Here is a 13,582-nt window from a genome sequence, read left to right as displayed (position 1 = left end):
TTTAAGGATAAACAAATCAACAAAAATGATTTTGATCCCTTTTGCAGCTACAGTTAAAAGATGGCTTACAAATTGTTGTATTCACCATTTTATTGGAATGCTATTCAATATTCCAAATTTTAAATTGAAGCCCATTTTTGCAGACTTGTACTCAACAGTATTGTCAAGCCCTCTCTCCAAACTGTTGAAAAAAGGCTTAATACATCGATAACCCCTTAAACTTGTAAGTAAATTTTATTTGGACACTCGAACTACTGCTTATTCCAATTGAGCACTTGAACACGTAATAAAATGTTTCTATTAGACACTTTCGGTTCATACTTTTGAAAACTTTTGCGGATGTTCTCAGACGTCTATTAGGTAGTTAAGTTTACCACATAAAATATGTCATCTCCTTTAATTATACAGAACAACCTCAGTTGGGACATGCCCGAGGTTTTAGGGCTTATTGAGGCTAATGCGTATAATTAAAGAAGGTGACATATTTTAAGTGGTATCTTATCTATTTAATGGACACTTGAGAGCCAGCGCAAAAATTTTTTCCAAAATTTGAACCGGAAATGTCTAATAGGAACACTTTATCATGTGTTCAGGTATTCAATTGAAACAAGCTGTAGTTTGAGTGTCTAAATGAAATTTATTGATAAGTTTAAGATGTTGTCGATGTATTGAGTGTTGAAAAAAAAAAGAATAAGGAATAACATTACTCTAATATAAAAGAATGGGCTGTATACTATGAAATTTGAAGTAACGTCAGTTGGTGCAAACTATTAAATATTTAAATTCGTCATATGCAGCTGCACTGCTACTTATCTTTTTTTTTTTTTTTTTGGACAAATTGCTACTTTTCTTATCACAGTTACCACAAAATTCCCATAAGAATATAATATAATTTTTTATATTTCTGAATAATTGGAATTTAAATTCCCACGCGGTTGACTCTCTACCAACTCCAACGTCCATGATGCCAGGCGCTTAAATCGCGCCATAAATTATTCTAATGTTTTACAAATGTTATAAAAATAATTACAGTTCATTTAATTTGTATATGAATTCTTATCGTTTATGTTGCTCAGTTTAAGAGATCAACACAATATTATGTCTTACTACAAATATTTAGAGTTAATTCCAATACGATTGTTGAATTAAAGGTTTATCACACTAAAATTATAAAATTACATTTTATAATTAAAAAGCACATTAATATCCTCATATTATGGTAGACACAGGCCACATGTTGAAACTTAGCCATTAGGAGTTTAGTATATTTCAGGGAATGAGTGGTTCACCAATTAAAGTCATATCTTACCAGTTTTTTTTTTTTTTCCACCCCATTTAGGAGGATTTATAGTGTTTCCACACTTTCCCTCAAGTATGACTCGAACCCAGGACCTACCGGTTGTGGGTGGAGGTGCTTAACCACTGAGTCATTCCTCACTTGTCATATCTTACCAGATTAGTTGTCGTTGTCGTTGTTTTTTTTTTTTTTAAAAAAAATTTTAAGTATAAAATTTATACAAGTTTTCATGCTGATTGGACCAGTTCACTATATGGTTTTGCATGAATTAGCGATTTTTATCCTTCTAATCCTGTTCTTGATCCAATAAGGCTAGGGATGACAACTAATCTATGTACAATATAAAATAACATTCCCAAATAAGCACCACTACATTATTAATACATATTTAAGTTCGATAAATTAATATAAACAAACCCCTTTTGTTTTCCTATGATTGGTTAACATGAAGCACTAATTTTATTGCTTCTTTATTATTTGGTTACATATACTTGTATAGTTGTATTTAATTATTTTCCTTTTATCTTGCCAACAAGAGCTCATACATCATTTTAAGTTCTGGTATTGGCTGGACATATATATTCTACGAATATGCAATTAAAGATCTTTGTGTCTGTCCAATGATTCAAAAAATCTTTTCTGGAAGCAAAAGGCAAAACGGATTATTCCATTGCATAAAATTAACATATAAATGTAATGAAAGTAGCTTTCAATTGTACTACTCAAATCTTCACTTTCTTCTAATCTATGTTTGCTTAATACCTAAATTAGGAACTTTGGCATAGTAAAATACAACTTTAAAAAGCAATTGCAATCACCAAAATATTATTAACCTTATAATTTCAGAAATTGATTCATGATTTGAGAAGATATTTTGCTTGTGTTACCGATAATACTGGCACATATGGAAAAAAATTAGAATGATCTTCTAATAGAATTAACAGCAAATAATAGCAAAGAAATATATATATGTGTATATATTTAAGGAGGAAAGACAAAGAATATCTATATGGTTTGATCAATATGACGTACATCCACACGTAGAGATGATCAATTTACTCTATTCACATATGGTATAATACATGGAGCGTGACAATATGTTCACTTTTGTTATGACTTCCATATATTGGTAAAAACAATACCATATTAATGACTTCCATGTATCGGTAAAAACAACACCACATTAGTAATCGATCGAACTTTAATATAACCTTTTTTGATCATCCTACTAAGAGCCAAGACCCCATATTATACCAGCAGCAACATAAGAGAGACGCATATATATATAATTCGCCTCTAATATATATAGAACTTAAACTCTTTTTAATTACCCGGTTTCATTCCATTTGATTAATCTTTAACCTGGCAGAAATCTCCTTAAATATTTTTTCTAGGGACAGTCAATTAGTTTGCAGCATAGGAATTAATCAGAATTAGAAAAAGAAAAAAAAAATGAGGGAAACTGGCTGGAAAAAACAAAAACCCTTTTTAAAAAATTTCTTTTGACTTTAAACAGAAGATTATTAAGGTAGTTTGCACGAGTAACTTGCCTGTAATAGATAAATAGTTTAACAGAATGATACAAGAAAGGACAAGTATAGTACATCAATTATTAATTTAATTAATCTATAGAGATGACTATATAAAGTTTTGAACGAAGAAAACATGCATGTCTTGGCTATTGACATTTAGAGTAAAAAATTAAGAAGGTTTTGGTGTATCTCTTAATTAGTTAGAAAGTCAGTCAATTTTGGTTTGTAAAAGTGAGAGCACCATAAAAAAATTAGTTCTCGTAAGCCGGGACAGAATTAGGAGCGAAAGGGGTTCATTCAAATCTTCTTCCCTGAAAAATTACATTATATATATAAAAAAAATTAAAAAAAATCATGCATGAATATAATAAATGTTGTTTTTTTTTTTTTTTTGTATTTACTTATTTATATTTAGAAAATTTTAGTAGAAGACCAAAGACATTTCTGCTGTTATCAAATTAAGATGGATCACATGGGCAGATATAGTAAATGTGATGCAACTAGCATCTTCACTTTCTGCTAATTTATTTCATATTCTTTATCTTACCTAAAGGCGGCTTAGGAACTGTGGCTTAATAAACTATACTTAACAGACTTTTTAAAAAGTAGTTGCAACTTGCAAGCATTGTTCTTTTTTTTCTTTTTTTTTTTTTTTGGTCAGCTTGCAAGCATTGCTAATTGTCAAAAGTAGATGAATGATTTGAGTAAGTGGGCCAAATATTATAGTATGGTTTTTTTTGGTACATGACAGATATTAAATGTACTAGTACATCATACGTTTTCTTTATTATGTGTTTCTATATATGTAGGGACCATTTTTTCCAAAAAACTTTTCATATATATACGTATGATCCATCAAAGAAGGTAAATATGATTAAATTTTACTGTCAAAATATTGGATCATCCGCCCCACCAAAGTTGGTGTATGCCATCCCAATTAGCAGCTTGAATATTATCAACTAGTACTCACCCTATGTGACACTATTTAATTTTTATTAATTAATCTAGAAAAGAATAATGTATTTTTATATTTGAAAATAATTATCTTTAATCTTTTATTTTTACCTTAACGCGAAGCTTTATAGCTATATAAATATTATGACATATGTTTAAGACTATAAATTTTAATAGTTTTATAGTCACATAAATTTTATGACATGTTTGAGACTACATTGAGTCAAAATATATTACATAAATCCAAATAGAGGTACTTTTTTTTTGTCACCAAGTTAGTACTAGAGGTGGACATAGATTGGGCCGAATTGAAACCCGATTTTTTGTTTTGAGTTTTCGGGTTACTAATTGGATTTCGGATTTAGTTTTAAAATTTTTTGGATTTGGATTAGATTGCAGATTTGGGACTTCAAATTTTTGGATATTTGAAAATCTATTTTTTTAAATTGATTATAAGAATACTTTCTTACTATATTGGACCTATTAAATCCCATGCCTTAATGCTGCAATTGCTAGGAATTTCCATGATATAGTCTCATTATTTTCATGAATACTGTATTTGGATGACTGGTGAAAATGAGGAACTATTAAGGCAATTTGATATGAATACTTTATTTGGGATGTTAACTTTATCAAGAGAACATGTCATAAGATCACACTTAAGTGAAAAAAAAAACATAATTTACACGCTGAATTTCCAGAGATAAAGTGAAAAGCGGACAAAGAGAACATTATGGTACAATACTGTCATCCTCAAGTCAATTGACAAAATATGTAGCTCGTAAATTTTTTATTTTTTTTATTTTTTTACAAATTAGCCATGAAAATGATAGTCTAGTGCACTAAGCTCCCACAATACGCGAAGTTGGGGGAAGAGTCGAACCACACTGCATCCATTGTATGTAGCATTAACTTGCACTTCTTTAAGAGGTTGTTTTTCATGACTTGAATCTGTGACCTCCTGGTAACACGGCAACAACTCTTAACATTGCGCCAAGGCTCCCCTCAGATAATATAACAAGCAGCTACTGAAAAGTATTCAAGACAGGATATACATGAAGTATGTACACCAAAGCGTCAACGCGATTGATGCCACGGCGTAATTCCAGAACATGATAACAGAACATTCAGTCTCACCAATTTCGAACAACTGAGTGATAGTACCTGCAAAACATTAATCCATCAAAACACCCTCATAAGCAAAACAGAATGACAGTTCAACAATGGTTAGTCACTTCACTCATTGATCCGACACACACCAGCAATACTTTTGAAGAGTCTGAGCAACATAGTTTATAGAAATTTAAGATCAATTAGGGATCATCACAAGTGGACTTTACCTATGGCCATTGCAGGTGGAACCGCATATTGCAAGAGAATAACAAAGTGATATAAAGGATCTGATCCCACCATGCCTAGATTTTTTGCAGCCGTAATAACAGCAACGCCAATGATTGGCAAGAAAATGAATCGGACTACAATGATCCCAAAAAGAAGTGAAACTCCCACTCCTGATCGCTTGAAACCTGAATGAGTACATAAATAGTTGAAATGATATTACAGAAAATGTAGAAAATCAATGCATGCAATTGTATAGGATACTAAGTTCAAAATACAACTTACCTCTTAGAAGATTTGCACCCATTATAATGGTCATGGATGGAATTGCTGCCTCCCTGCAGTAAATAAAATCACGTAACACAATGGCCGTTTTGAGAAAACATGCTAAGCGTACTTTCTTTTTCTTCCCTTTTTTGTTAGGCCATGGTTGAGTTTGCCTTAAGATCCCACTTACATTAAGACCTGCTTACTCTTTGTAAATTTGTTGAACTATGCTCCTCCTAATTTTGAGAATCCTTTCCGTTGAAAAAAAAAAAAAAAGAGAGAGAGAGAGAGAGAAAGAAAAAGAAAACTGGTACTATATTGTTTAATTTCCTTTTTTGTTAGAACATAGTTGAGTTCGTCTTTAGGTCCTAGATCTTAAACTCGGGTTACTTTTCGTTGTTTCTAAATTAGCAGCAGCAGAAGACTTATAGCCTGTTTGATCAAACTTCCTAAATCTGTTTATCTTGAAAAATGCTTTTTGTTACAAGTTTTTTCGAGAAGAGACTTTTGAAGAATAGCCGTCTATGTTTGGCTAATCAATTTGAAAACACAGTTGCCAATATTAGAACAAGAATTTGTGTTTGGACAAGGTTCCAAAAGTGCTTATGGGGAAAAGCACTACTTAAAAAATTATTCTTCCCCTAAAAGCTTGGCTAAACACCTCAACTCTAGGAAAATAAGCATTAAAAAAAAAAAATCGGAATAACTCGGACAAACAGTATGTCATTCTTATCTTATGTCATTCTTATCTTCAAGTTCCACCAATACATTTCTGTTGGTGAAGAGGTATGAGGATTTAAGCAACAGATATGATACCCTCCTACAAGTAACTCAAGTAGCATTGGGAAAAAATAGTCGCAAGAGGAATCATACCCTAGCAAAACAACGGAACTCTCGATGAAACGAAGTGGAGCACCAGAGCCAACCAAGATATCTTGGATTGGAGAGACTGAAGCAATGATAATGCCAACAATCTACAAGAAACATAAGCCACATAAAAAGAAAGAATTAAACAAACATGCACAAGTGCGTGCTTGTTTGGAAACTATTTGGGATGACATTGTAACAAGCACCATTGCCATACCGTTGCAATTGTAGGGGGTCTGAAAACCACACTCAGGTCGATATATTCCACCAACGATTTCACCTTTTTCTCAATGACAGCACGTAACGAAACCTGTTATTTTGAGTTAGTGTTTGTATTTGATTTTTTGAAACATCAAACAACTTGAAAAGTAATACATGAGAACAATATTGATAGTTATACACTGAAGGAGCTGTGGTAGGCCTTTCAGTGCACACTTGTTATTTCCAAAGTACATTGGCAGGGTAGATGAAAATTAATGGAAGAAACTATAATTGTTATAAGACTTGCTTGATTATTGCATCAAGTTGGTGAAGATATTTTCTATTGATTAGGAAGACGATTGCATGGAACATCGTACTAGGAGTTTCACAGATGTAAACCAGACAAAAGAAAAGAGGAATTAAGATATTTAATGATCTTACTGAAGCTTCATCGACCTTCGAGTTACTACTTGGTAGCAGTGTTCTTGTAGTACTGTCCAAGGATTGTTTTGACGTTTCACCATGCTGATTTTCTCTTAATCTAGAGTAGGCTGAGACATCCCCATCCTCCTTCTTTCCATATGCCCGTACGATATTATATACATACGACCAGACACCAATAGCTCCTATCTGGAAACAGGAAAAAAAACCAGGCTGAAGGTCATCATATCCAAGACGGAATTACTTATGTTTTAGCACGTATAAAATGAAGTCATTGCATTACCCCCATAGAGAGGGATACATAACCCATTCCATTTTTAGAGCACGTAAATGGATCTCCAAACGGATTGTTTTTCTCGGCACAGATGGCTGGGATTATAATGACAGGCAAGTTCCCCATGTTTCCTGTGATGATCATTTTTCAGAAACTAATGAGTACATATGGTGATATGGGCTTCATGACTTGAGAAGAAAAACTTGAACTTTTTAAGAAAAGCCATTAAAGAATGTACTCCCTCTGTCCCAATTTATGTGATACACTTTCCTTTTTAGTCTGTCCAACAAGAATGATACATCTCTATATTTAGAAATAATTCAACTTTTTTTTTTTTTTGGTAACTATTGATATATATTACCAGGGTAAATATTTACACAGTTCATGATCAGGACCCTCTAGAGTTGGACATTGAGCCCCAACTTCTAGTTCATCAATCACAAAAACAAAGATAATTCTGCTCATTACATGCTCCTGTTAGCTATAGCTTATGGATAAAAGTTCAGCTCTCTTAGTCTCTTTGCAATTCTTGGCTTCTTCTCTCCTTTGGTGTGTATGTCTTGTATAATCTGTTTAACCAGTGCTGCTGTAATTCAACTTGAAACTTCCCTTTTTACCCTTAATGAAATGTTTTACAGCCACACAAATATCTATGGCTTGTTTTAAACCACAAGTTTCAAAAGTATTTTTTCTTTCTTAAACTCCGTGCCTAGTCAAACTATATCACATAAATTGAGACGGAGGGAGTATATAGACTTCATTCTTACTCGTGTACGTAGCCATATTTAGGTAGCAGATTTGTAGGAATTGAATCCTTCTTTATTTATTTGTTTAATCAGCACCTATACTGTATTTATGCATTGCTTACCTATTGGAATAAGACAAGTTCTTTCATTCGATTACATGGTATCAAAGCCAGGTCCGTCCCTGTTTGAGCCCCCATGTTATACTGTTCACGCTTGAGTTGGCAGTCTGGGCGTTCAGGGTGGGTGGGTGGGTTCTTTGCGTAGAATTAAAGGCTATACACAAAAGCACTAAAAGCAACTAGATTTTCAAGATGGTACCTTTCTCTTAAATTCAGTATATTTCATTTAGAGCGGCAAGAAGATTGGTCTGTGGTACTATAATTATGTGAGGACATATAAGGTAACCGCACAGGTTCATTTGTTGACCCGAAAAGCTAATCAGTTTCATATTTTTTACCCAAAATCTTAAGCTGATATTGTTGAGTGGTGAGGAAACCATGTGTAAACAGTTTGTGTTTAGATCACAGAGCTAAATATTTCTGAAAATCAAAACATTATACCCTATTAAAGGAAAACGACAAAGTTCTGTTTACATACCTCCCGCGCAACAACCGATAACAAGGCCATGCAAATGGTGAGGCGTTCTAGTGATTTTGACAAGTATCCAACCGAGAGCTGATCCAACAAGAAACGTAATAAGAATACTCATTGGGACAAACCACCTGTACTTGAAAAAAAAAAATGTACCAGAAACACAAGAAACGTTGAAAACTAAGGAAAACGTAAAATGCATTTAAGGAAAGGGTAGAAACAAGAATGCACCTACAAAGAAAATATGCCGGTCACTGTACTTGAACTGATGAGACCACTAGCACAAAGTGATGGAAAGAAGACGTAGAATACAAGCTGCCCAAATCATAAACATAAGATCCTCTTTAGTCCATGCAAGGTCGGTTAGATGACAAGACTACTTCTTTTCCCTTTTCTGTTTTCAACTTATTATTTTCTTTAAGGCAGTTATATATTTGTTTGTAACGGAAGATAAGATGACTTGAAGATAAGAGGAAGATATAAATGGATAAAAGGCTACATATAACCACCCGTCTTTCAATTTCATGCTTAAATGTAACTTGGACTATTCAAAAATGTCGACCCGGTGCCCATCGGATCCTCCAAAAGTAGTGCTTTCTTAGAGAATTTGACACGTGTGCAGCGACATTTTTGGAGAGTCCGAGAGACTACCAAGAAGACAACAAAGTTAACCTTATGTTACACCCATCTTTCTGAGTGACACAAGTAGATAATTGAACTTAATAAAGATGGACCAATTCACAGAAATAACGACTCTCCCCAAAAAAGCAGAACTTTTGAGCACATCACCCGTACACATGAGAAATCCTAGTACTGAGGGAAATGCACTCAATAACATTTAACAGTGGATTATTTGTAAAAAACCATAATATCAGCACACCTATGACAGGACAAATGATGTAACGAATGACAATGATCGTTTGAAACCTGAATGAATGCATAGACTAACAACGCAAGTGTGAAGGATAATATACCCCTTATAGAATTTGCACCCATTATCTGTAAGTTACCTTTGAATTTGCTAGCATTTAGTTTTAAAATTTACCTTTGAGGAGCATGAATTTTATACATGTAGACATTCTAAATGGTTCAATAAGCAATACAGTTGAAATTCTTTCTCTGAAGATTTAATGGCAGATTAAAAGAAAACATGCAGGCAGAAACCAGTATTATAGTCAATTTTCCCATTTATGGTACACATGAGACTTGCAAACAGATAATATTTGATGGCATAATCTTTCATTCACTACTTTAAAAACAGGAATTAGCGACGGACAAATTCTGTAGCTAAACAGCAAAATCCGTCAAAAAACCAATTTAGGGAAAGATTATCAAAAAGTTATGTTTAGCTACTAGGTATTTAACGACAGATTCACGATGCACTTTGTAGCTAATTCCAATTTTTTTGTAGTGATTTTCATTCATAGCTATGCGCAAAAAGGATTAGCAGTCTGGAGTCCAAGCACAACAGTATATAAAGAAATGCTTCACTCAAATATATCTGATAAGCAGTGTCATCTCAACTTACATTGTTCAGATGGTGCCGTCCTTCTGCAGTCAAAATACTCACACGATCTAAGGCAAGAAATAAGCCAACAACCGCAATCAACAGCGTTTTTAGAACAGGCATTAATGCCAGCATAAACAATTCCTGAATGTTCATAGTAAATATTCTTCCACAACCTCAGAAATGGCGTCCTGCAAGTCGATATGCATCTAAAGATTAGGAAATAAAGTAAATTAGGATTACGTAGCATGTCAGCCAAATAAGTAGAAACTATTATATCCTAAATTCTGAAGACTGATTTTACACAATGGGTTTTGGTTTTTGTCCACTGATTTTACACTATAAGGATATGTAAAAGCAAATTATTAAACTTGAGTTGGTAACTTAAACAACTGGCTAAATTACACTGGTAGTGTAATATTTTCGCATTGTCAGTGTGTATAACTTAAATTCTTAAACACTAACAAAGAGCCATGATTTTATCTTATTATCTAAGAATTTCCACGTGAGAGCTCATCCAAGGTGCATGTATAACCATATATGATATGTAAATGTCAGTCAAACTTTGTTTCTTTTTTTACAAGCAGCAAGAAACATGTTCACATTCTCAAAACTCGAATTTGTTGAATACATAATGAAGTAAGTAAAAATTTGCTCTCTCTAACCGCTTAAGCATTTAGATGAGGTGGTCACACAATCTAACAAGATTCAGCCATAACAACAAAGATCGCAAAGCTCTTTTTTCAAGCTAACAATTCGAAAACAACAAGACCTTTTGAGGGGTTAATTACACCGATGGTCACTAAGCTTACTCTTTGTAACAATAAAGTCACAAACTTTTTATAGAGAACTTTGCAGAAGTTTACAAAGGAATTGACTGAGCTCTCGCCTAAGACAAGAGTTTCATAAAGCAGAGAGGGATTTTCCAACAACAAAAAAAGCTTTTCTCCCCAACAGAGGTGTAACAGTAAAGTCACTAAACTAACTATTCGTAACACCAAAGTAACAAAACTAATTTTTTGTGACAATAAAGTCACTAACCAATGTGTTAGTTGCAGATAAAATACAAATCACCGGAAGTAAAATTGTTGGCACCGGAAAATGGCACCCTAAAATTAAATGCTTAACTTTCCATACTCTTTCACTTCAAATAAACTCCCTACTCTATGAACAATGTCAAGAAAAGAACATGAGCTCTCATTGACACAAATCATCATGAATGCTAGCTGCAGCTGCAGCTAATAGCTTAAACTTTCTATTTTATTTCATTAAAGAATAAGGAAGTACCTAATTATTTAGAGAATTTTCCCCAAAAACAATCAATCAACTACATATAGCTCAATTCCAAATTAGTTAGGGTCAGCACCCAAAGGTGTGACCTAGTGGTCGATGATGTGGGTTGAGCACTATGAGATTTCATGTTTAAATCCCAGCCTAAATAAAATACTAGGTGATTTCTTTCCATCTGTCTTAGCCTTGGTGGACAGAGTTATCTGGTACCTGTTGCGAGTGGCAGGTATCTCATGCAATTAGCTAGTCGAGGTGCGCACAAGCTAGCCCGAACATCACAGTTATAAAAAAAAGGGTGAGATCATGTTCAAAGCAATTGAGAGAGAAATTAATATTGACCCTTGGATGACTGAAAGCAGAAAATCATCAAACTTCATTTCACTTTATGTTCTAACAAAAGTTGCACAACATTTTAAAGAATCATTACTAAAGGAGACCTGAACCTTTCTTGAAGATCCAAAAATAAATTAAAAAACAAAATCAAGAATCTAGAATTCGACTATGAAAGCAAACTGAACATGATGGAAAACAAAAAAAAATAAAATTAAAGGGCATTTGAAGGAAATATTTTATGAAATTTGGAGTTAAAAAGTGAAGTGACTTACAAGTTATAACTGCTTCCCGCGCAAAAATCTTTAACTTTCCAAATTGGTACTATGGAAGTTGGAACATTGATTCAAGAATCAGTTGTTTCAGATATAGGACTTTGAAGTGTTTCAGTTATTTTCACATCAGACCCCTCAGTTTCTCCATTTCTAACATACTTGACCCCACATTTCCTTTTCACATCAGACTGTGGAGATCCATACATTATTTACTGTGATTGGTACAGAGTGAAGTCATTTTCATGGATTTTTTTTCTTTTTTGACATTTGATTGGTGAGAGTTTTGATGGATCTTTTTTTTTTTTAGTAATAATGATTAGTTAAAATAGTAGTCGGAGTAAGTAACAGTACCCGTGTTAATTTATGTGTCTTATTTTTTTTTTTGTCCGTCTTAAAATGATTGTCTCTTTCTATTTAGTAAGTGTTCCAATTTTATCATTCTATATGGCAAGTTTAAGACTATAAGATCTAAAGAACTACACACATCTTTAATTTAAGATCATCAAATTTAAAAATCTCTCTTTATTTTTTAAATTGGGACGGAGGGAGTATAAAGTTAATAGTCAAGACATAAGAAAATAACTTTTGTCAAGAAGTGAGAGAAGTTATTTTTGCACTTAAGGTGTGATCGTAGTCGTCAATAAAGTGATTTGCGAATTATCAGATTTAAGAATCAAATTATGGAAATAAGAAATACTTGGTGACTCTTTCTCCAAATTCTCGTGGAATTAGTAGAGGTGTGCGTAAGTTGGATCAGGCACTACACTAATTTTAAAAAGCGAGGAAAGTTAATTTTCTCCTATCAATAACCAAAACACCAGAAAATGATTTTATCATAGAAAATATCTTTGTTAAAAAAATAACTTCCATCGTTCCAATTGGACCCAGAACTCTAAATGGACTTGGAATTTAAAAGTCCTTATGGAGGTTTGTATCATGCTTTGTAGAACTCATCAACTGTATTTAACCTTTAATCATAGTCTTACTTCCCAAAAAAAAAAAAAGATAGTAAGATATGCCACGGCTCTTTTGTAAGTCATCCATTTTGTGTAGTAGGTAAAGGATGAAAATAAGCTATATATAATTAAAGTCTTTTTCACATAATTTTTTAATACGTTAAGTTAAGAAAATGGAAACCGAGTGGCAGAGTATAGACTATATAAATTATGAAATGATTGCGTATTATCTGTAGACTGCATAAGTTATTTAAAATACTTTATTGTACTTATCAATGTTATCATCTCTAGTCGTGGATTGCACAAACTCTTTAAAATAAAAATTAAAAAGGTATCGGTGAGTACTTTATAAAGGAATATTATAGAATTGCCCTTTCATGAAGTTGGGGGTCACTCTCAGTTTGACTAAGAAGTGGATTAATTCGTGATTTAAATTTTACATGTTCGAATTAGATGTTCTATTATCCTTATTGATTATAGATTTAAAGTTTATTATTTATATTCATTTACTAAAATCTTAACATATAAACGAGATGCGAATTAAATTTATTGAATTCGGATGAGCCTGTAACTTCTATGAGTCCGGAACCTAAATGCCCAAAAAAAAAAAAAATCATTTTGAACCAAAATACCCCAACAAAAAAAAAGTTACAAAACTACCTTTAGCGCAGTATTTTACTACGCTAAAGCACTTAACTGTAACGGATCCGTTAAGT

General features: G+C 33.0%; 1 protein-coding gene across 3 annotated transcripts; it reads right to left on the bottom strand.

The window, feature by feature from the left end:
• Nucleotides 1–4,428: 4,428 nt before the first annotated feature.
• LOC132618585 (protein PIN-LIKES 1-like) lies at nt 4,429–12,207 on the bottom strand. Of its 3 annotated transcripts, none has more exons than XM_060333612.1 (11): nt 11,911–12,207; nt 10,037–10,206; nt 8,744–8,823; nt 8,515–8,639; nt 7,181–7,302; nt 6,913–7,086; nt 6,473–6,565; nt 6,262–6,362; nt 5,407–5,459; nt 5,124–5,309; nt 4,429–4,947 (listed from the first exon to the last, which is right to left on the bottom strand). In XM_060333612.1, the coding sequence occupies exons 2-11, from the start codon at nt 10,169–10,171 to the stop codon at nt 4,823–4,825; spliced, it is 1,194 nt and encodes a 397-aa protein (XP_060189595.1). In that variant the 5' UTR covers nt 10,172–10,206; nt 11,911–12,207; the 3' UTR covers nt 4,429–4,822. The 3 variants fall into 3 exon arrangements, with proteins under 3 accessions (XP_060189595.1, XP_060189594.1, XP_060189593.1); XM_060333611.1 differs by having other exon boundaries at nt 6,898–7,086; nt 10,037–10,224; nt 11,911–12,201; XM_060333610.1 differs by having other exon boundaries at nt 6,898–7,086; nt 11,911–12,199.
• Between the last annotated feature and the right edge of the window lie 1,375 nt (nt 12,208–13,582).

The sequence above is a fragment of the Lycium barbarum genome, chromosome 11 (genome assembly GCF_019175385.1).
Source record: "Lycium barbarum isolate Lr01 chromosome 11, ASM1917538v2, whole genome shotgun sequence".
NCBI lineage: Eukaryota > Viridiplantae > Streptophyta > Magnoliopsida > Solanales > Solanaceae > Lycium > Lycium barbarum.
Note: the sequence above shows the minus strand (reverse complement) of the source record. Positions and strands in the feature narration are given on the sequence as shown.

Coding starts and splice junctions, on each gene's coding strand:
- LOC132618585 (XM_060333611.1), bottom strand. CDS start 10,171: ATGAACATTCAGGAATTGTTTATGCTGGCATTAATGCCTGTTCTAAAA. Junction 7,087..7,180: donor ATGTATCCCTCTCTATGGGG/GTAATGCAATGA, acceptor TCCTGTTTCCAG/ATAGGAGCTATTGGTGTCTG. Junction 6,566..6,897: donor CGAAGGTCGATGAAGCTTCA/GTAAGATCATTA, acceptor TCAAAATAACAG/GTTTCGTTACGTGCTGTCAT.